The sequence below is a fragment of the Hyperolius riggenbachi genome, chromosome 3 (genome assembly GCF_040937935.1).
Source record: "Hyperolius riggenbachi isolate aHypRig1 chromosome 3, aHypRig1.pri, whole genome shotgun sequence".
NCBI classification, from domain to species: domain Eukaryota; kingdom Metazoa; phylum Chordata; class Amphibia; order Anura; family Hyperoliidae; genus Hyperolius; species Hyperolius riggenbachi.
The window spans coordinates 494,877,377-494,900,388 of NC_090648.1; the positions used below are offsets into that span (position 1 = coordinate 494,877,377).

The window sequence follows — 23,012 nt, forward strand, 5'->3', positions numbered from 1 at the left end:
ATGCTTGTTGCAGGCGTGACCCCACTGGCTGCATGCTTGTTGCAGGCGTGACCCCACTGGCTGCATGCTTGTTGCAGGCGTGACCCCACTGGCTGCATGCTTGTTGCAGGCGTGACATAACACAACTAAATCCAAATGATCAACATGACAGCCAGGCAACTGGCATTGTTTATCAGGAATGAAGTTGGCAGCCTCTATTGCTCTGATTTCAGCTCTCCTTTAATGTCTTGTGGCAGGAAGGAGTTAATTGGCTTCCATTTTGTGTCAAGATGTTTTGCTCAGTGTTTCCTGTCTCCTCTTCCTGTCCCTAGTAGTGGTGTCTCCTGCAGCCCAGTGATTTGGGCATGGTGCAGGCTTTCATGTTCTCTGTGTGTAGCGTGAAACGTGTGCTGATGGTGGTGTTGGTGGCAGTTACAGTATGCTGGTTCTGGCTGTTAATATTTTCATTAAATTTGATATAATCCAACCCAGCTTTCATTGAGCAATCTGATCATGGTTGATTGAAAATCATTTGCTGCTATCTGATAGCTCTTTTAGTGTGTAATTTAATGTTATATAAATGTAAACTGGCATTAGTGCTTTTGTTTGTCTCAGTAATCCTTCAGGAAATCCTTCTAGGTTGTATTTATGACAATTGACTTGTCACTCTCTCTGTCATTCTTTTATCTCCATTCTGTGCCTGAAATGGGGCCGGGCCCCTCCTGTGCCTGAGATGGGGCCGGGCCCCTCCTGTGCCTGAAATGGGGCCGGGCCCCTCCTGTGCCTGAAATGGGGCCGGGCCCCTCCTGTGCCTGAAATGGGGCCGGGCCCCTCCTGTGCCGGAAATGGGGCCGGGCCCCTCCTGTGCCTGGTATGCGGCCGGGCCCCTCCTGTGCCTGGTATGCGGCCGGGCCCCTCCTGTGCCTGGTATGCGGCCGGGCCCCTCCTGTGCCTGGTATGCGGCCGGGCCCCTCCTGTGCCTGGTATGCGGCCGGGCCCCTCCTGTGCCTGGTATGCGGCCGGGCCCCTCCTGTGCCTGGTATGCGGCCGGGCCCCTCCTGTGCCTGGTATGCGGCCGGGCCCCTCCTGTGCCTGGTATGCGGCCGGGCCCCTCCTGTGCCTGGTATGCGGCCGGGCCCCTCCTGTGCCTGGTATGCGGCCGGGCCCCTCCTGTGCCTGGTATGCGGCCGGGCCCCTCCTGTGCCGGAAATGGGGCCGGGCCCCTCCTGTGCCGGAAATGGGGCCGGGCCCCTCCTGTGCCGGAAATGGGGCCGGGCCCCTCCTGTGGCGGTAATGGGGCGGGCCCCTCCTGTGCCTGACATGGGCCGGGCCCCTCCTGTGCCTGACATGGGCCGGGCCCCTCCTGTGCCTGACATGGGCCGGGCCCCTCCTGTGCCTGACATGGGCCGGGCCCCCCCTGTGCCTGACATGGGCCGGGCCCCCCCTGTGCCTGACATGGGCCGGGCCCCCCCTGTGCCTGACATGGGCCGGGCCCCCCCTGTGCCCTCCTGTGGCCATTCTTTACATAGACAGGTTCTGTGGGTATTCTGCTAACTCTTTGTGGGTGTGGCTTTTGATTACACCGGGTTACAGATTTCTTGTCTATATGTAATCAAAAAATTGGTTGTTTTTCTTGTCAAATATCAAAAAGAGAAACTATTAACAGGAACATCTGGAAACCAATAGAATTGCCAGGATAAGTCTCTTTTGAAAGCCCCAAAGACAACTGAACTAAGAGGGATATGTAGGCTGCCATATTTATTTCCTTTTAAGCAATACCAGTTACCTGCCTACCCTGCTGATCCTCTGCCTCTAATACTTTTAGCCATAGACGCTGAACAAGCATGCAGCAGATCAGGTGTTTCTGACATTATTGTCAGATCTGACAAGATGAGCTGCATGCTTGTTTCTGGCGTGATTCAGATAATACTGCAACTGAATTAATCAGCAGGGCTGCCAGGCAACTGGTATTGTTTAAAAGGAAATAAATATGGCAGCCTCCATATTGTTCTCACTACAGTTGTCCTTTAATTCTGTTTTTGTCATCCTTTTGGTATGGAAAATGTGTGTTTAATGATTGAAAGAGACTTTTTCTATTGCTTAAAATTGAATAGGAAAAAAAAAAGTAATATTGCTGCCTGTAAAGTCGCAGTTTTGTGACATGAGCTTCTTGGTTGTGGAAGGTTGTCACACGCCCACCCTTGTGAAACCACCCTGGCTCTCATGCCCCACCCTCCTCCATGTGAGACCATCCCAGCTCTCATGCCCCACCCTCCTCCATGTGAGACCAACCCTTATCTCATGCCCCACCCTCCTCCATGCGAGACAACCCTTATCTCATGCCCCACCCTTCTCCATGTGAGACCATCCCAGCTCTCATGCCCCACCCTTCTCCATGTGAGACCATCCCAGCTCTCATGCCCCACCCTCCTCCATGTGAGATCATCCCAGCTCTCATGCCCCACCCTCGTCCATGTGAGACAACCCTGTCTCTCATGCCCCACCCTGCTTCTGGCAAGACCGCCCCACCCTCCATGTGAGACCATCCCAACTCTCATGCCCCACCCTCTTCCATGTGAGACAACCCTTATCTCATGCCCCACCCTCCTCTATTGGTAGACTATACCGGCTATCATGCCCCACCCTTGTCCATGTGAGACAACCCTTATCTCATGCCCCACCCTTGTCCATGTGAGACAACCCTTATCTCATGCCCCACCCTCCTCCATGTGAGACCATCCCAGCTCTCATGCCCCACCCTCCTCCATGTGAGACCATCCCAGCTCTCATGCCCCACCCTCCTCCATGTGAGACCATCCCAGCTCTCATGCCCCACCCTCCATGTGAGACAACCCTTACCTCATGCCCCACCCTCCTTCTGGCGAGTCCGCCCCACCCTCCCCTAAGTGAGACAATGGGATGGATGTAGGGTGGCGTTGGAGCGAGCAGCTTCCTGTGGAGTGGGAACAGAAGACCCTGCACTCAGCCATGTAGTGATCCGGAGGGGGAATTTGTGGACACTGCGGTAAGAGTGCTGGATCCTTGGCTGCGTTTCCTCTAGCATGTGTGCGTGGCTGAACTATCGATTCCTAAAACTGCCAGCTTCCTCCCTGATTGCACAAACTGCTTCCTCAATTCATTCATTTCTCCACCCTCGATGTAGGTGAATAACCTGTCCATCTAATTTCTAAAACATTTCCAGCCAATCACCAACAGCCTTGTAAGGTGAACATTCCACTCCATCCCTCCGCTTATTCCTATAGGCTGTTCAGCTGGTCATGTGACTCTTCTGGCAGTTGCATGAGTCAGCAGGTTTCCTAGCGGCAGTCTCCTATCAGGTTTGCTTTCTCCTATATTTCAGTCATCTCAGTAAACTTTTTATTCATGAAGGTGAGTTCTTTACTTGTTTAGTTTCTGGCATTTCCAACAATCTCTGATGTCTGCTGCTCAGGAGGGGTGGCCTGCAATTGGTGGTGGTAATGAAACTAGGGGTGGTGTACTTGAAATTGGCAGTGGTGTTTCTGCAATTGAGGGGGGTGTAACTGCAAATGCGGGTAGGGTTGCTGAAATTGGGAGTGGTATAATTGAAATTGGCAGTGGTGTTTCTGCAATTGAGGGGGGTGTAACTACAAATGGGGGTGGGGTTGCTGAAATTGGGAGTGGTGTAACTGAAATTTAGGGTGGGGTTACTACAATTTGGGGTGGGGTTACTGAGAATGGAACTTGAATCAAACCCAATTAGGGAAACCAATTGCCATGTCATGTTGGCCTAGAGTATAAACTTTCTGCATTATTATTCAGGCGAAAACTTTGACCAGAGCCCAGTTCGGAGAACATTCAAGTCTAAAGTGCTGGCCCACTACCCTCAGAACGTGGAGTGGAATCCCTTCGACCAAGATGCTGTGAACATGGTAAGATCTTGGCTGATTCCAGAAAGTCTCTAGACTAGCATATTTCCTCGTATCACCGATCGGATCTTATGCCTGGTACACACCATGCAATTTTCTTGTCAGATCGGAAAGTTTCCCATTTTTTTTTAATTGATTTCCAACATGTCCGATCTGCTTCTGATCAAGAAAGGGATTGATTTTGTGCAGTACTGTTTTTGAAATCGATCCCTTTCTCGATCGGAAACCGATCGGACATGTTGGAGATTGCTGAATGATGGGAAAATTGCGTTGCGTGTACCAGCCCTTACATGTCTTCTCATACCTCGGGCAGATATCATTGGTTGTGCGTTTATCCCGCTACCTCGGAGACTTTCAAGGATCTTTTTAGAGTAGGTGATATCTAACAACGAGGATTCCTCAAACGCTAAAGTGTAGCCTTCCATACACTGGCAGACTTTCTCCCGACTGGCCCAATAGATATCTGATCTGATGTCAATAAGAGGAAGATCTATTGCTGCCACACATAGTTGATTTTTTTTAATTGATTTCACTTTGAAATCTATTAAAGTGGACCTGAACTCAGAAGGTTCTCTCTGCTCTGAAAGAAAAGCAACTGCATAATAACTTTTATAGAAAAAACATAAAAAATCCTGCAATAAATCTGCAGTGTGTCTACTTCCCACTTTCATGGAAGCAGACATGGGGTTAACATCCTGTTTTTACAAATTGGCTGCTTTGCCGTGGCAGAGGGGATTCCTGAGCTGACACTGCTGAAGAGATCAAATTACACGTGATTAGTCACAGATGAGGGGGAATTGGATTGTCTAAACTCTCTAAAAACACATCTGTTTTCCTTCTGTCCTGTTCAAGAGTTCAGGTCCACTTTAAAGTGGACCTGAACTCTTGCACAGGACAGAAGGAAAACAGAGAAATGCACCCTGTATAGATTTAGAGAGTTTAGCCAATCTAATTCCCACTCTTTTGTGTATAAGTAGTTGTAATGTGATCTCCGCTTTAAGCAGCTCTGAGAATGATCCTTGTTGAGTTTGAGGTGTTGTCTTGCATTGACTGCCCATTTGTGAAGGTTCTGACTGCTGTCTGTCTTCTGCAGCTCTGCATGCCGAAGGGACTGTCCTTCCGCACCCAGGCAGACAACCGGGACCCCCAGTTCCATTCCTTCATCATCACCAGAGAGGATGGCAGCCGGACGTACGGCTTTGTGCTGACGTTTTACGAGGAGGTGACCAGTAAGCAGATTTGTACGGCCATGCAGACTCTGTACCAGATGCACAATGCTGAGCACAGCGTCTATGCCTCCTCCTCCTGCAGCATGGACTCGCTGGCCAGCAGCATGGAGGATGGCGACGCCACCTCACTGGCCAAACTGCAGAGCTACAACTCCTACGACATCAGCAGGGACACTCTGTACGTCTCCAAGTGCATCTGTCTGATCACCCCGCTGCCGTTCATGCAGGCCTGTAAGAAGTTCCTCAGCCAGCTGTACAGGGCCGTCACCTCCCCGCAGCCCCCGCCCCTTCCTCTGGAGAGCTACATCCACAATATCCTGTACGAGGTGCCGCTGCCTCCTCCGGGGCGGTCTCTGAAGTTCTATGGAGTGTATGAGCCAATCGTGTGTCAGAGGCCGGGCCCCAGCGAGCTGCCCTTGTCGGACTATCCTCTGAGGGAGACCTTCGAGCTCCTGGGGCTGGAGAACTTGGTGCAGCTCTTCACCTGTGTATTGCTAGAGATGCAGATCCTGCTGTATTCACAAGGTGAGACATCTCTGCTCCTCTACGTGCTGAACATGCATTGAATGATGGGACTGACAGTAATAATGCTAATAATCCGATCTCCCAGGGCTGGATGAGAGAGGAGCGTGACTGAAAACCCAACCTGGATGTCCCAATCATCTGCTTTTAGGTGGCCACACGTTGTGGCTCCAGCTAGGTCATAGTAGATCATAAAATGATTAGAGAGTAGCTAGTTCACTGGTGTTCTGCGGTAAGAAGAATCTTAGTAATTCAACACAATGTGTCAGCACTGGTCAGCCAAGACCATACACACAGCTCAAATTGGGTGAAAGAGGTGGTTTATAAAACCACTTAAACAGTTTAAAATCGACAAAAATATTTTGAGGTGGCTTACCTCAAATAACGAAAATCTTTGTTGAAACAAAAGATTTTATTAGTAGCACAGGCAACGCGTTTCAGGGGTCTGAGCCCGCTTCCTCAGGCCAAATAACAGTGCCAATCTACAGATATATAGTCAGCATAGGGAGCCTCCCTATGCTGACTATATATCTGTAGATTGGTATCCCTAGTTTGACCCATCTGGGCCTGGACTCTACAGGAATTCTGAAGGAGCCTTGTGGTATCTGACTAATATACATCTAAAATTCGTTATCAGCCTATAATATAGTGCAACTCCCCCTAGTGGTCAGACCCGGACTCCACAAGGCCTGTTAAGGTGTCCCGTTGTATCTGTCTATAATACATATAATACACTTAGTCTATAATACAGTGCAGCTCCCCCGGTGGCCAGGCCTGTACTCCACAAGACCTGTGAATGTGTCTTGTGGTATCTGATTGTATATTTATAATATGGATGCAGGAAGACACTGCTTGACCTCCCTCCCCATAACCAGAGATGCCGGAGAGCCAATTGCTATAGACAAGGTTCCCAATGATGTAGTCCGCACAATCCAGGGTGTAGAAAAGTTCAAAAGCTTTTATTAAATAAGCACAGGTACAGCACATAAAATGGCTGTGTTTTGGACTGTGTGCCGGTATCCAGCAAAGTATATAAACCCTAAGACACGGGCCTATAGGCATACTTTTCAAAAAGTCGCGTGCTAATTTAGGTATAAAGTTAAATAATAAAAACAGTAAATAACAATTTAATTGCTGTATTACATGATCGGTAAATTTACCGATAGTCTACAACCTGATTATGACCTAACCTCTCTCTACCCTCACACAGAACCCTCCCCTGGTGGTGCCTATCCCTAAGAAATCTCCCCCCCCCCCCCCCCCCCCTTCCGGGGCCAAATAAAAAAAAAAAAAAGTTAAATACCTGCATCATATTTGAAGGCACGGAGGACGCCCTCCGTGCCGTTCCGCTGGGTCCCTGCCGCTCAATAGCTCCCCGGGCCGGCTCACGGCCCAGGTCGGGCTCTCTTGCCTCTACAAACATGGCCGCATGAGCTGGCCGCGGCTGCGCAGTCCGCATAGCCGCGGGGGCGGCTGCGCAGCTCTAGGGCCAACCCCCCGACCCACTCTATAGGAAACTAGCGTGGATCGGGGGGTTGGCCCTAGAGCTGTGCAGTCCGTGCCTTCAAATATGATGCAGGTATTCCACTTTTTTTTAATTTATTTTTTTATTGGCCTCGGAAGTCCTTTAAGACCCCCTGATCCTGCAAACAATAATATAATATAAATTAATCGCAGCTACTCGCTAAATAGCGTAACAGCTATCAATATTATGATAAATAACAATTGTGCCCATTAGGTGCTCCTCCCTAGAGGAGTGCCCCATGGGTGCGAGTGCTGTAAAAACAGGGCAGGAGATTTGGGCGCAGCCGGCACCACCATAGGCCGTAATAGGAATTACGGCCGTAGCAGCGTTCAGACAGTAATTTGGGCACCGTCAAAAGAGGAAGCACAAATTACTGCAATAACACTGTAATTCAGCCTCCAGCAGTAGCTGGAAGCCGAATTACATATTTCCCCCACTATCCATGGTGGCTTAGAGGGGGAATAGTAATTAAACGCTGTCAGGACTTGTGCAGGAGCAGGGTAAGCCTTTTATCGGCTTTGCCCTTCATCCAAATCTCCCGGCAGCCGAGTCATAAGTATGCCATTGGTGAGCGTTTCTATCCCTAAGACCTCCCCGGGTGGTGCATAACCCTAATACCCCACCTTGGTGGTGCGTCTCCCCAAGAGCCCCTTGGTGATGCCTAGCCCTAAGAAACTCCCTGGTGGTGCCTAACCCTAAACCCCCCCCCCGATATATGGGTACCTAATGTTAGAATCCAGAAAGCCTTCCGGTAAGTATCCCCTCGCCTGACTGGACATGTAACTCTTTCAATACCCTAGTGCAGAGTTCCCCAACCCTGTCCTCAAGGCCCACCAACAGTCCATGTTTTGCAGGAAACCACACACATGCACAGGTGAGGTAAATAGTTCTTTAGCAGTGCTGATTAACCACCTCTGGATTTCCACAACACATGCATTGTTGGTGGGCCTTGAGGACAGGGTTGGGGAACTCTGCCCTGGTGGATAAAACTGCTCTTATCACCAGCGCTCTCCTATCTGAAGTTCTGGGACATTGGAGATGTTCTTCTTGTTACGAGACGCTCCATTATAGAGATCAGAGATCCTTTCGTAGAGGACGAGCAGTGCAACCAGATCCTGTGGTTGAAAGCCAGGTGGAGCGTGAAACACTATTCAGAGAAGGAAAAAGGCTGTACATAGAGTACACTATCAGACTATAATCGGGGATGGGCTTTCGAATCAGATGCCACACGAAATCATAACTAGAATGAGGCTTCATTGCCTCGTGTGTGTGTGTGTGTGTGTGTAAGGGAGACGGGGGGTTAATTACCCAGATGTCCGCCGCCTTCTTTGTATCACACGTCTTGAATGCGTCCAATGGGACGCATTGCACGACTCGCTACCGCCTTCAAGCCGGAATGAGGGAGTGCGCAGTAGTGAGTCTTGCTATGCATCCCATGGGACGCATGCAGGACGTGTGACACAAAGAAGCCGGCGGACATCTGGGGAATTAACCCCGTCTCCCTTGCACACACCTGAGGCAATGAAGCCTCATTCTAGTCATGATTTCGAGTGGCTTCCAATCCGGAAGCCCCTCCCTGCCTATAATACAGTGCAGCTCCTCCTGGTGGTCAGGCCTTGACTCCACAAGACCTGTGAAGGTGTCCTGTGGCATCTGATTGTATATCTATAGTACATATCATATAGTGTAGCTCCCCCTGGTGGTCAGGCCTGGGCTCCACAAGACCTGTGAAGGTGTCCTGTGGCATCTGATTGTATATCTATAGTACATATAATATAGTGCAGCTCCCCCTGGTGGTCAGGCAAGTACTCCACAAGGCCTGCACAGGTGTCCTGTGGTATATGATTGTATATCTATAATACACTATCGGCCTATAATCTGGCCTGGACTCCACAAGACCCGGGGTGATAATGATGAATTAATGCTTGTTTTTAATGCTCTGGCCTTCCTGTGTCGGCAGATTACCAGCGGCTGATGACGGTAGCGGAGGGAATCACGTCGCTCCTTTTCCCCTTCCAGTGGCAGCATGTTTACGTCCCCATCCTACCGGCCTCACTGCTCCACTTCCTGGATGCTCCGGTGCCGTATCTTATGGGTCTCCAGTCTAAGGAAGGAACGGACCGCTCCAAGCTGGAGTTACCGCAGGAGGTTTGTAATCAAAACTTAAATGTGTTTCTCTGAAAGTACGTACTCCGTGTGCAGTCTTATTAGGGGGTGGTGTGGATGCCCCGGAGCTGTGCGATCGTGTTACCGTGGCTGCCTTCCTGTTCTGTGTCCCCGGCATCCCTGCAGACGTGCGTACCCGTGTCCTGTGATGAGAAAAAAACATACACGGAAATTCTGGGCAGTTTTTTGTATCCAGTCCTGGGCTTTGCTGAGTGTGTTGTGTGCCAGTACATGGAATGAAGACCCGGAAAGGGGGGAACATAATACGAAATGAGCATTGCCCATAAGTCGTGAACAGACATTGAATCCGATGAACTTCCATCTAGGTGTATAAAAACAAGGAACACCAAGAGCCCCAATAGTGTAATATGTACTGGTAAATGGTTATTAAATAGAGTAAATATTAATACTCACAAACCAGGGTTACCATTAGGCAACCACTGTAAAGGCAGGTGAGTATACCAGACTTGTGAACAGACAGACAGCAAATGTTATCAGATAAGAATAGCCAATCTTCTCCCCCCCCCCCCCCCCCCATCCAATGCCATTATTTTAATCGGATCAGATGAAAATCTGTGCTGCCAAGTGAATGCCTGATTGACAGTGCAACCAATTTCAGGCCGACCATGTCGATCGGACATGCTGCAAGATGTCGGGCCGACGTGGCCAATCAGGTGCGCGGCGGTGAACTGCATGCAATATCTGGACGAGTGACAGAACTCCCAGCACTGTCCCTCCTTTTCTAAAATGTGCTCCCTGATGCCCCATGCATGAATACTTGTCATGTCTGTGTCCGCTGCTGGCTCTGTGCTGCGCAGGGGTGTAGCAATAGGGGGTGCAGCGGTAGCAACCGCATTGGGGCCCTTGGGCCAGAGGGGCCCCGAAGGGCCCTCCCTCAACCACAGTATTAGCTTTTTATTGGTCCTGTGCTCATAATAATCCCTTCTATAGATACATTGAATAGTGGTAATCCTAAACAAACTGTTCCTCATCCCCTTCTTGCCCCTCAGACACTGTAGTTGCCATTGGCAGGTTTTGGTGTGCCGTATCAATTATGTATAGAGTGTTTGGGGGTCCCCAATGTAAAACCGGCATCGGGGCCCACAGCTCCTTAGCTACGCCACTGGTGCTGCATCCACACACACACACATACATATGAAATCGCCGCCGGGAGACTTGGGTGCAGGATACATACGATATTTGGCTTATCCTGCTGCTGCACAAGTCCCGGAAGTGTTAATTACTATTCCCCCCCCCCAGGTCCACGTGGATGGTAGGGAATGATGTAAATCGGCTGGCAGCTATTTCTGCGGCTGAATTAGTGTTTTAAAAGTAACTTCATCTCCGTCTCCTGACGTTGTAGAAGTTACTCACTGAGCGCCGCTATAGTCGTAATTCCTATTACGATCTATGGTGGTGCCGGCTGCATCCAAATCTCCAGCGCTCGACATTCACGCGCCCCACGTGGTTGCCGCTGTGTACACGGGTGCGTGTGGGATGTCACACACGTTACTCCAGCAACCCCATGGGGCACATGTATGTGAACGGAGCACAGAGCCAGCAGTAAACACGGACAGGTAAAATGTTCATGCATTGGGGCAGCGGGGAGCACATTTTACATTGGGGGAGACAGTGGTGGATGTGGGGTCACAAGGCCAATTCCCAAGAGATTTCATGCTGAAATAGATCAGGAATCTGCCCGCGGTGTGTGGGCAGCTGACAGATCTCTCTCCGATCAGATTTGATCAGAGAGATCTGTATCTTGGTCGAATCTGTCCATCATTGCTAGATGTATGGCCACCTTAAAGGACACCAGAAGCGAAAATAAACTAATGAAATAAATGATTGTATCTATCTTCCTTCTCCTAAAAATGACTTTAAGATATTCCACAGTTTTATGTTTAAATCTACTTTTTACGTTTAACTGTTTTTTTTATGAACTATTGACCCTTTTTATCTCTTTCCTGCTCTCATAAGCCATTTTCTGCTAGGAAAGTGTTTTATAGTTGGAATTTCTTATCAGTGAGGGTCACACTGCAGTCACTTTCTGTCTGAGTCAGGACTGAGTCAGCCACTTGCATACCTGATATTTAACTCTTTCAGGCAGAGAAATAAAAAAAGGAGCACAGCATAGTTATTAGTGTGCTAGGCACTGTACATACCCATGTCTATCTCATCATGTCACATGTCACTTCGGGTATCCTTTATTGACTGGCTTCCACTAGGAGCCGTGGGAGTTTCTGAATTAGCCGTGACTCCAGTTCTGCTGCTCAGCCGCAGCACCAATCGCTAGACCATGCCATGCACAGTAAGTGTTTCGGCTTCAGGCTGCAGACCTCTGCACCATACCATCCGGATTTGCACCAGGCAGCGTTTCCCCGTCCCTCTCATCTGTGGGGAAACGCTGCAGATTCGGCCCTAGTGTAAATAGGCCCTGACTTCCAATCAGTACAGAGACAAAGTCCAAGCAATGCAAACAAACAATGCTGGCACAAAATACACAGTGTACAGCATGCATCACAGGGGGCATGCTGAGTAATGGTACAGCCTCGTCTTGTGACTGACCCGGCCTCCCGCTGACCTCTGCCTTACATGACAGAGGGATTATCCTGCGTGAGTCACGCTGCAGAACGTTACGTCACATGGACTTTATACAGGGAAGGAGCCGATCCATGGAATAATGCTGGACACCTCCTCTCTGGGGAATTGGGGGTTTTGTTAAAGATAGTCGAGAAACTCTGCAGCTCACATGAGAGGCTCACTATACTCCATAGATCTTTAAAGTGGACCTGAACTCTTGCACAGGACAGAAGGAAAACATAGAGAAATGCACCCTGTATGTATTTAGATAGTTTACCCATCTAATTCCCTCATCTGTGACTAATCACCACTGTAATTTGATCTCTCTGCTGAGGCAAGGGAGATTCCTGAGCTGACACAGCTGAGCAGCTAATTTGTGAACACAGGATGTTAACAGAATTTACATGAAAGCAGGAAGTTGACACGCTGAAGATTTATTGCAGGATTTGTATCATCTGTAACAAAGAAATGTTTTTCTTTAAAGGTTGTTATGCTGTTGCTTATCTTTTAGAGCACAGAGGAAGTTCTGAGTTCAGGTCCGCTTTAATAATAGAGTAGTTGTCCAGACGTGCTGCCCGCAGGTATCGCCGTCATCCTGGATGAATAAGGTGCCGAACGTGTTAAATGTTTGCCTAGACGAGAGGGGAGCTCTGATGTCTGGAATTACAAAAACGTTCTGGCCAAATAACAGAAACGGGGGTTCCGGAAGTCTGTCCAGTGCTCTTTTTTTCCTCCAACGGGCCTGATGTGTGGAAGCCCAGTAACTTCACCATATGCAGGCAATGCACAGCAATTTATACCGCCCCTTACAGCAGGCAAGCACCGCCCCTTACAGCAGGCAAGCACCGCCCCTTACAGCAGGCAAGCACCGCCCCTTACAGCAGGCAAGCACCGCCCCTTACAGCAGGCAAGCACCGCCCCTTACAGCAGGCAAGCACCGCCCCTTACAGCAGGCAAGCACCGCCCCTTACAGCAGGCAAGCACCGCCCCTTACAGCAGGCAAGCACCGCCCCTTACAGCAGGCAAGCACCGCCCCTTACTCTGTTACTAGGGTAACAATCCCTATGCTACCATAGCAGGGCACGTGTTACTTTGCTAACGTGCATAGCACTAATAGTGTGGGGGTAGGGCTCCCTTTTGTGTTGGGACCGGTACAATTGCTGTGCACTTTATCCACATGGCGAAATTGTCAGCCTTTCATGCATGTGGCCCAATGAATATATTTTTTCCCTGAAATATTTGCAACAGACATGTATATATGTCCCTCACGCGAGGACTGTTAAGTCATCTATCACATGACTAGGGATGGCCAATGGCAGGTGACAGTTTAGGATTGATTCCTGTGCAGACGTGCTGTTAGTCTGTTCTAGGGGAGGAGTTTCCCTGTAGGTTCTACAGCAGAGGTTGGGCTGGGAAATTTTCTGGGGATTGGGGAGAGAGGGGGTCACCTGTACTGATGTTAGGAGTGACTGTATCTGGTGTCAGCACTGTAGCAGTGTTCTCCCCAGGTTCTTTTAGCCAGGTGCTCCACCCGGCTAGTTTTGGTGACCACCCGGCTGTCGGCGGCTCACCTCCTCCTATGCTGTAAGCATAATTGCTCATAGAAGCACCGGCCCTGCATTTTCTCCTTTCGCCCAACACTGCTACTTTTTCATGCCACCCCGGCTACTGTTTCATGCCACCCAGCTGGAAAAAAATTCTGGGGAGAACACTGCTGTAGTGTATGTAGAGTAGAGAGCTAGGCAGGGCTTGTCCTCTCTGTAGACAGGATATCGCACATTGGGGCGCTTCGAGGCCTGGTGATGGCCGCTGCCCCTCTGGGGTCTCATCACAGCCGATGTTGTATCCAGACTTGCCTGACTTCACATGAGAAATGTTTAGTGACAGAGAACAGCAGCCGAACAGTCGGCTTTACATCTCCCGGCGGACTCTCAAGCCATGTTCACTTATCTGATGTGTCAGGAACAGATGGTCTCTCCGCTGTTTCACCTGACATGTTACTCGCTCACTGAAACTGCTCCTTGCAGTGTGACTCAGTCACCGCGGCTACGGGACATGTAGTATGGAGCCGGTCATGTTTCTTTCCTCTGTCCTTCTCTTTCTGAGGGATCGCCTATTATTCTCTAAGTCTGCAGTTTGTCTACTTCCTGCTTTAATGGAAGCAGACATAGGGTTAAGATTCTGTGTTTACAAATTGGCTGCACTGTAGTGGCAGCCGGCTGACACAGCTAAGATCAAATTACACTTGGGATTAGTCACAGATGAGGCGGAATTAAAGAGGCTAAACTCTCTAAATACATACAGGGGGCATTCCTCTTTTTTCCTTCTGTCTTGTCAAGTCTTCCGGTCCACTTGAATCACTGTAATTTGATCTCTTCAGCTGTGTCGGCTCAGGAATTTCCTCTGCCAGCTAATTTAACACAGGATGTTAATATGTATGCTTCCATGAAAGCAGGAAGTAGACATATTGCAGATGTGTTGCAGGATTTGTATCAGCTGTAACAAAGAAATGTTTTTCTTTAGAGGTTATGTTATTACTTCTGAGTTCAGGTTAACTTGAAATATGGTTAAGAATGCAATGACTCCGCCCTCTAGTAGCACAGGTCCCTCCCCCATCTTCCCAAACTGCCCCAGTTCCTACAGTTCTCATTCCAGAATAGCCTGGATATTTCCTTTAATATGTATTTACTGCTGAGGAGATGTTGAAAAGCCATTTATGACACAGAACAGAATGAGCAATCATTCCTGCAGTCTTAGCCCAGGAGGAAATCTGCACGGGGTTCAGAGGCTTCAACTTCCATAGCCCTCCCACACACGCCAGATTAATCTTGGCTGATAATGGCCTCTTCCACGGATCTAGGGTGTGTATCACGGCCCCCAAAGCTTCGGTAACCAGTTAGCTTAGCGGATCACTTCTGCAGAGTGCCAGGTGATAGCATTGTTATCGCCACTTACCCCGCCCACCGTGTGATGTCACTTCCGCCACTTCGTATTTTGACTCTTGGAGAAACAGATGATATCAGGGCTGTGGAGTCGGAGTCGAGGAGTCAGTCGGGGCAATTTTGGGTACCCGGAGTCCTTTTTTCATAAACTAAGGAGTTTTTTTGTAAAAAATCCACAGCCACTAAGGAGTCTGAGTCGAGGCCATTTTGGGTACCTGGAGTCGGATTCGTGGTTTCATAAACTGAGGAGTTGGAAGATTTTTTTTTTTACCAACTCCACAGCCCTGGATGATATGGTGTGTTCCTTGGGATCAGGTGAACATCACTTTCAGCGGTTTTCAGGAGGATTTTGAACCTAAAGAAGCTGAGCGTTTAAGTATAGAAAGTGGTGGTTGGATAATGTACTGGTCTAGAAGTCCTTGGGCTAGACTCCCTTAAGGTGGGTACACACGTCAGATAAAAGTCTTTGGAAAATGAAAGATCACAGACCAATCTTACCACCCTTCATGTAGTATGAGAGCCATACCTACACAGTCTATTCTATGGAGCTGAACTCCCCATCAGATAAAAATCTTTGCAAGATGCTGCACACACAGATGCTGTACACATGCAGCAGATCAGTATCTGCAAAAGATCTGTTCCAGCAAAAGATCCGTTCCTGCAAAATGCATTCAAAGTCTATGATATCTGCAGATCTCATACACACATTGTTTAACGGACCATCATCTGCAGATCAGCCAATTATCTGCAGAACTGAAGATCCAACCTGGTGGATCTGATCTGCAGGTAATTGTCCGTTAAACAAGGTGTGTATGAGATCTGCAGATATGATAGTTTGAATGCATTTTGCAGGAACAGATCTTTTGCAGGAACAGATCTTTTGCAGGAACAGATCTTTTGCAGGAACAGATCTTTTGCAGGAACAGATCTTTTGCAGGAACAGATCTTTTGCAGGAACAGATCTTTTGCAGGAACAGATCTTTTGCAGGAACAGATCTTTTGCAGGAACAGATCTTTTGCAGGAACAGATCTTTTGCAGGAACAGATCTTTTGCAGATACTGATCTGTTGCATGTGTACAGCATCTTTGTGTGCAGCATCTTGCAAAGATTTCTGTCTGATGGGGAGTGCAGCTCCATAGAATAGACTGTGTAGATTATGGCTCTCATACTACATGGAAGGGGGTAAATTTGGTCTGTGATCTTTAATTTTCCAAAGACTTTTATCTGATGTGTGTACCCACCTTAAAGGAATACTTAAGTCAAAAGGAATACTTAAGTCAAAAAAAAAAAAAATGACATTTACTCACCTGGGGCATCCCTCAGCCCCCCGAAGCTGGATGGTGCCCTCGCAGCCCCGCTCCGATCGTCCTGTCCCCGCCGGCGGCTACTTCCGGTTCGGCGACAGCCGCCGACAGGCTGGGAACGCGGCTGATTTTCCGCGTTCCCAGCCGCTGCTATCACCCTCTATTCTGCTATAGCGTTCCCAGCCTGTCGGCGGCTGTCGCCGAACCGGAAGTAGCCGCCGGCGGGGACAGGACGATCGGAGCGGGGCTGCGAGGGCACCATCCAGCTTCGGGGGGCTGAGGGATGCCCCAGGTGAGTAAATGTCATTTTTTTTTTTGACTTAAGTATTCCTTTAACACTGCAGGGTTGCCCCTTGAGCGCGCCACCTAGTGGCTGCAGCTATTGAGCGCTTTGAGTCCAACAGGAGAAAGGCGCTATACAAATGTTAGGATTATTATTAGCCTTAGGAAAAGGTTTTGTATAGCATATTTTCTCCATTAACAACCTGTGATTGAAAGATGTCTTTATGGCTACGATAGACTATCTGCATGTTCCCATTCTTAAAGATTAGCCCCGAGCACAGGCAGCTCAGTCCTCCACTTCCAGTTCACAGGCAGCTCAGTCCTCCACTTCCAGTTCAGAGCTCTACCATTTGGTGAACAGAGAAGTCCAAACTGGTCTTTACACAGCGGATAGTTTTTCTGGGGTATCAGATGCAGTCTCAGGAAATAATTTTTTTTTCTTTTCCTTTACGGTAAAAAGCAACAAACTGCAGTGTCAATCGCTCGCCTTCTATCCCCAGTTGGGTGACACTCGGGAAGGATTCCTCCCGCCTGGGTCCTGAGTCTCCCTCAGTTTCCAGCTGTGAAATGGGACAAAGTCATTCCAGAATTCTTCAGCAGTTCCCGCTAGAATCCTGGGATGATCAGAAGAGGTCCTTGCAGAACCTGGAGTTCATCTCAGTTGCCTTAAAGAACTCTGGTGAACTTTTAACTTCCAGTCTCAACAAGGGTCAAGGTTGGGCACATATGGAGCCCAAACAGATTGTGGTGTGGTTTGAAGGTCAGGGTTAGGTGTTAGAATTGGGTCCTCTGGTTAATTGGCAGCAGATGACAGACGAAGGTTGGGTGCAGAGCAGAGGTTGGGGTGGGTTCTGGAGCCAAGTTAGATGTACGGAAGAGACAGGCAGTGGTGTGGTTTGGAGGTCAGGGTTGGGTCAAAGAACTGAATCTATAGGGCTATTGGCAGCAGGTAGAGGACAGAAGAAGGTGGTGTGCAGAGTATAGATTGGGGTGGGATCTGGAAACAAGTAAGGAGATGAATGGAGACAGAAAGTGGTGTGATTTGGAGGTCAGGGTTGGGTGTTAGATCTGGATCCTTGGGGTAATTGGCAGTCAGAGGAGCAAAGAAGAAGGTTGTGTGCAGAGGGGAGGTTGCTGTAGGGGAGGGAACTGGAGACAAGTCAGGAGATGTATAGAGTAGATGAGCCATGGTGTGATTTTTGAGTTCCGGTTTGGGTGGTAGTCCTGGATCCTCTAGTTAATTGGCCGTCAGTTGTGCAATTGGCAGCAGTGAAAAAGTTATGGACCAGTGTTGGTAACTACTGAAGAGGATGTTAAAATAATCCAAGCAGGACATGCTGTATATTCGTTCATTGTCCAACTGAAATACCCACTATCATTGGGTACTTCTAGTTTGTAAACCAGTAACCCAAGTTATCGGTACACAAAAATGGTTTTATTTCGTTAGCATTTGGATTTTAGGTTCTGTTCTTATTCTGTGTGATTTTGGCTGCTAACTTTAAATGGTCTCCTTTTTTTTTTTAGGCAAACTTGTGTTTCGTTGACATCGATAACCACTTCATAGAATTACCGGAGGAGTTCCCTCAGTTTCCCAACAAGCTTGAATTCATTCAGGAAATCTCTGAGGTTCTCCTGAACTATGGGATCCCGCCAGAGGGCAATCTGCACTGCAGTGAGAGCGCCACCAAGCTGAAGAGCCTGGTACTGGACGACTTGGTCAATGACAAGAAGAATGGGAATATTGCCAGCCACATTAACATGTATGAACTACTAAAGGGCAACGAGACCATGGCACGGCTGGAGGCCCTTACCAAGAGGACGGGGATTAAGATGGACAAGATCAGTATTAGTGTCCCCCTGATGGACACGGAGGACGATCAGAAGGTCCACTGTGCTGAGCAGGAACTGAGGGACTATAAACTCAATGTTCAGATCCGAGAAGTATTCGCCAATCGCTTCACGCAAATGTTTGCTGACTACGAGGCCTTCGTCATTCAGGCCGCCCATGACATGGAGTCCTGGCTGACCAATCGGGAGCAGATGCAGAACTTCGACAAAGTATGAGTTTCCTGTTATTTAGAAACGGCAAAAGATCAGTGCTTTTTCTCGGTTATTTTATATTTTCAGAACATTCATTAAAGATGTTGGCGAACAGTTTGCCGGCGAACACATCACACTGTACTACTTCCAGGGCACTATGACCCGTAGTAGTATGGCTGCACTGGCCTGTCGGTGCGCGGCCTTGATTGCGTGCCTGTTGCCGGGCACTTTCTGCGCATGTGCGTGACGTCGCGCTCATCCGCAGAGAGTGCCTGGCAAGGATGCACACCGCCGGGCCAGCGCAGCCGTACTACTTCGGGTCATAGCGACCCGGAAGTAGTACTGGCCCATAGAGATTCGCTGGCAAACTGTTCGCCAGCATCTCTACAATTCATCATTTAAAAAAGAAAAAAAATGTAAACCTCCTTAGCAGTAACCCCGAGTCAGGCTTGTATCGGAAAACCGCAGCTCAGAGTGGTAATCCCAAGCCTGACTCAGGGGTAGCTGCTGGGAGGCATATGCAGAACCTGTGCATCTCCCCTCCACCGGGATCCACATGCTGGCAGCAATTCTTCTTCTGGTCCTCGAAGACTGTGAATCCCTCTGGTGACCTCACCAACCGATGCTGCTCTCACTATAGGGGTAAAGTGCCACCCGGTGGACGGAGGGAGAATTGCAGCGCTGGATCCAGGGGAGATGAGTAATTGGCAGTGCTGCCACAGATCTAGCTAGCAGTATGATTTTGTTTATTTTTTTTCCAGCTTTTAGGGTCTCAAAGCTTGCACTGAAAATATTGCACCACTTTTAGACCCTAAAATCCAGAAGTAATCATACCGCCAGGGAGGTTAAACATATTATAATTACAACCTTTTAAAGCAGGATTGTCAAACTCAATCCCATAGGGGCCAAAATTTGAAAGTCTTAGCTGAGGGCAACTTTGTTTATTAAAATGTAACCGGGTGGGAGGTGTCTCTGATGGGCACCACAAAATCCATCAGTTGCAATCCCTGAATGTGGCCCCTGCAATGGTGTGCTCCTCTAGATGGGGAGGCAGCGTCATCTGCAGTAGAAGAAAGGTGGCAATGGAGAGCAGCCACCTGGTCTGTATACTGCATTCCACAAATCTGCTGCCAGCAAACCGGAAGTTACAAGTGCATTGTGGGATACTGAGGCCAGTGGATGGGTTAGAAGTTGCGGGGATGGCAGCTCCAAACAGCTAACGGCTATCTCGATTAAAAAGCATGCTTGCAGCTTTTGGTAGTATGGATGGGATGGGTAGATGCCATGATTTTAACCCATTAACAGTTTCAATACAGTTATCTCGTTTGAGATGAGAACAGAACATGTGCTGTAAATTCTTGGAATGCTTTGATCTCTCTCTACTAGCAGAAAATGTAGTAACTGAAAGCAGAAGTCCGTTGTCAGTATCTGGGATCGCACTCTTCACTTGGTCTCTGTTCTCTGACAAAATATCAACAGCTTTGTACCACAATATAATGGCTGTTATAAGCCAGATATAATATGCCACATAAAGAGGGGGTCCCCTGTCGCTGTTAATTTCCTGTCAGGTCAGCAGCTGTGTGCAGGGAGATGGTTAGAGTCAGCAAATGAAGAAGGGGATACCTGCCATTCACAGCAGCCTGGCTGTGATTGAAAATAACATTTTTGGACATAAAGCTGTTATTCCTTCAGTGTCTGCAACAACAGGCTGACACAGAATGAGGAGAGTCTGAACCCCATTAAGGTTTTTTTCCCCATAATTGTTTTCATGAAGGACAAATAATTTAAGGCAATGATAAATATAGAGATAATGGCACACATTGTAAGTCTGTTAAACTTTATTAGACCGTGGGCCAGATTTATCAAAGCATTACTGACCGTTTTTTTTCTTCCTAAACAGTTCTAAGCAGCAGGGGAACTGCTCTGCATGATAAAACTCTTAAATCCTACTTAATAGTGGCAGTTTAGTGTGAATTTCTAGAACTGCACTACAGTTAAGAAAGGTGCAAATCCATCCCTAACCTGCTGCAGATAAAGAAGTGCTTAACCACTTAAGGACCGGGCTGTTTTTCCCTGATCTGTGCTGCGTGGGCTCTCCAGCCCATAGCACAGATCATGATAGAGCCAGGGCGACCAGACTCCCCCCTAGGGATGTCCTGCTGGGGGGGGGGGGGGGGGGGGTCTGATCGCCACCGGCTACTTGTGTGTAGCAGGGGGCTCCTCAAAGCCCCCTTCCGCAGCGATTCCCAGCCTCCTTTCCCTGGGCACCACAGGATGTTGATCCGTCCTGCGCCGTCTCTGATAGGCTTCAGCCTATCAGATGCCGGCGATCCCCGGCAAATCAGTGGCCGGGGATCGCCGATCTCGCCGTATGATGTAAACACCGGGGATTTCTTCCCCACATATTTACATTTAGCCTGCGAGCTGCGATCGGAGGCTTGCAGGCTGTTCACGGAGACACCCTCCGTGAACTGACATGGAACGGCCGCTCAAACGGCCGGTTCCATGTAAATCCACATACGACCTGCCGCCCCCTATCGGCGTTAGGCGGTCATTATGTGGTAGCAGTTCTACAGATAGTGCAGGCTAGGCATGATATGTGAAGTGCTCCTCCCCATGCTGCCAATTGTCCTGTGAAGTGGTTCTGTGCTTAACTCTTCCAGTGCTGGTCATTGATGCAGTACAGCAGGTGTGTTGGTTACCTCAGCAACAGCAATTCCCCTCACACACTGCACTGTCTGAGAGACCTTCCTAGCTCCTCCTGTTTTAGAACAGCTTAAGAAGGAAACTGCACTGTATAGAGGGTTTTTAAGGTGTCTGAGACATTTCTGCACAAATTTCTAAAGACCTACCAATATTTTGTCTCAGACACTCTTGATAAATGTCCCCCTGTGATTTGTGTCCCAAGTCTCCTGACTGCAGGAGGCCTCTAATAACGACATATGGGTGGCTCTTGCAGGGCTCCGGCACAGTGCATTATTCTCTCCCTGTCTCCTGCAGGCCTCCTTCCTATCGGACCAGCCGGAGCCCTACCTCCCGTTCCTCTCCAGATTTATCGAGACGCAGATGTTCGCGACCTTCATAGACAATAAGATCATGTCTCTGTGGGAGGAGAAGGAGCCTCTGCTTCGAGTTTTTGACACCCGTATCGAGAAGATCCGTCTGTACAACGTCAGAGCGCCAGCCATTCGGACCTCGACCTACCAGTCGTGCACCACCCTGAAGGAGGCCGGTGGGTGTTTGCGGTGATTGGGTGGGTGGTGGGGGGGTTGGTTTACCTCAGGGCCTGGTTCTGAGAGGAACTCGTAAATTCAGTAATGGTTTCCTACTGAAAATCCGTGTTCTTGCCGTGGTCATGTCAATATATTAACCCGGTGTGAAGTTTTTAGAGCATATAGACATCATGTGACGCACCACATCCGCGGTGTAGATATAAGTCTGTGGCTTCCGCCAAGTGCAGGATGTACACGCGCGGTATGGCCATGGCTGAAAGCAAACCTGAAGCGGGAAAACAAAAAGTATGATAATGACTTGTATGTGTAATATGCATAAGGAAAAGAACATTAGTAGCAAAGAAAAGAATCTCATAATGTTGTTTTCAGTTATATAGCTTTTTTTTTTTTTTATAACATCGCATAATTCACTCACATTTGCACACTTGTTGTCTTTTAAGCTATAAAACAAAGCAGAAATAATGACCCTTTAAACTTTCCTGCAGTAAAAGCTTATTTCAAGCTGTCTCTCAGGGCCCGTTTCCACTTGTGCGGTGCGAATCGCATGCGGATGCGAATTTCGCATGCGGGTCTATACGAATTTTCATGCGAATTCGCATGGATGACGATGTATGCGAATTTAACCATGGCAGTGCTGGTGTGATTTTTCCATTGTTTCTGTGCGAATTCGCATGAAAATTCGCATAAAAATACGCATACCCAAACCGCATGCAAATTTCCTATTAAATGCCTTGTATGCAATTCGCATAGTGGTATGCGAATTCTGATGGCTCTGCCATGCGAATTTTTTCTGCACAGAAAAACGCAAAAGAATCCTGACAAGTGGAAACAGTCCCATTCACTTGTATTGCTATGCGAATTCGCAATAGTGGAAATGGGCCCTCACTGTTTCTTGACTCTTTAAGTGCTTCAGAAATGAGGACTGCGTTGGACCCAGTGGGTTGAAGAGCTCAGAGAAGCTCTCTTGCCTAGATAACTGATGATTTTTTAACTCTTCCTGTACTGAAAAACACAACTCTTTTCTTTGCTGCTAATGTTCTATTTCTTAGCTGTACTGTGCATACAATTCATTATATCATAAGTTTATTTTTGATTCAGGTTTGCTTCACTCAAAACTGTATAGAGTGCCGTGTTCTCCCCAGAAATGTTTGCCAGCCGGTTGGCATGAAAAAGTAGCCGGGTGGGCTGCAACGTTGGCGCAACCCTGCTTACAGTATAGGATGAGGAGGCGAGCTGATGATAACCGGGTGCTCAGCAAAATTAGCCGGGTGGAGCACCTGGTTAAAGGGGAACTTCAGCCT

The 23,012-nt window shown here is 48.5% G+C and overlaps 1 protein-coding gene across 1 annotated transcript in view; it reads left to right on the forward strand.

Moving 5' to 3' along the window:
* Positions 1 to 23,012, forward strand: part of DENND5B (DENN domain containing 5B) — a 102,271-nt gene that overhangs the window by 34,166 nt on the left and 45,093 nt on the right. The window contains 5 exon segments of the mRNA XM_068278256.1: positions 3,781 to 3,890; positions 4,981 to 5,641; positions 9,124 to 9,311; positions 17,963 to 18,496; positions 21,479 to 21,710. Coding sequence (XP_068134357.1) covers positions 3,781 to 3,890; positions 4,981 to 5,641; positions 9,124 to 9,311; positions 17,963 to 18,496; positions 21,479 to 21,710 — 1,725 coding nt within the window.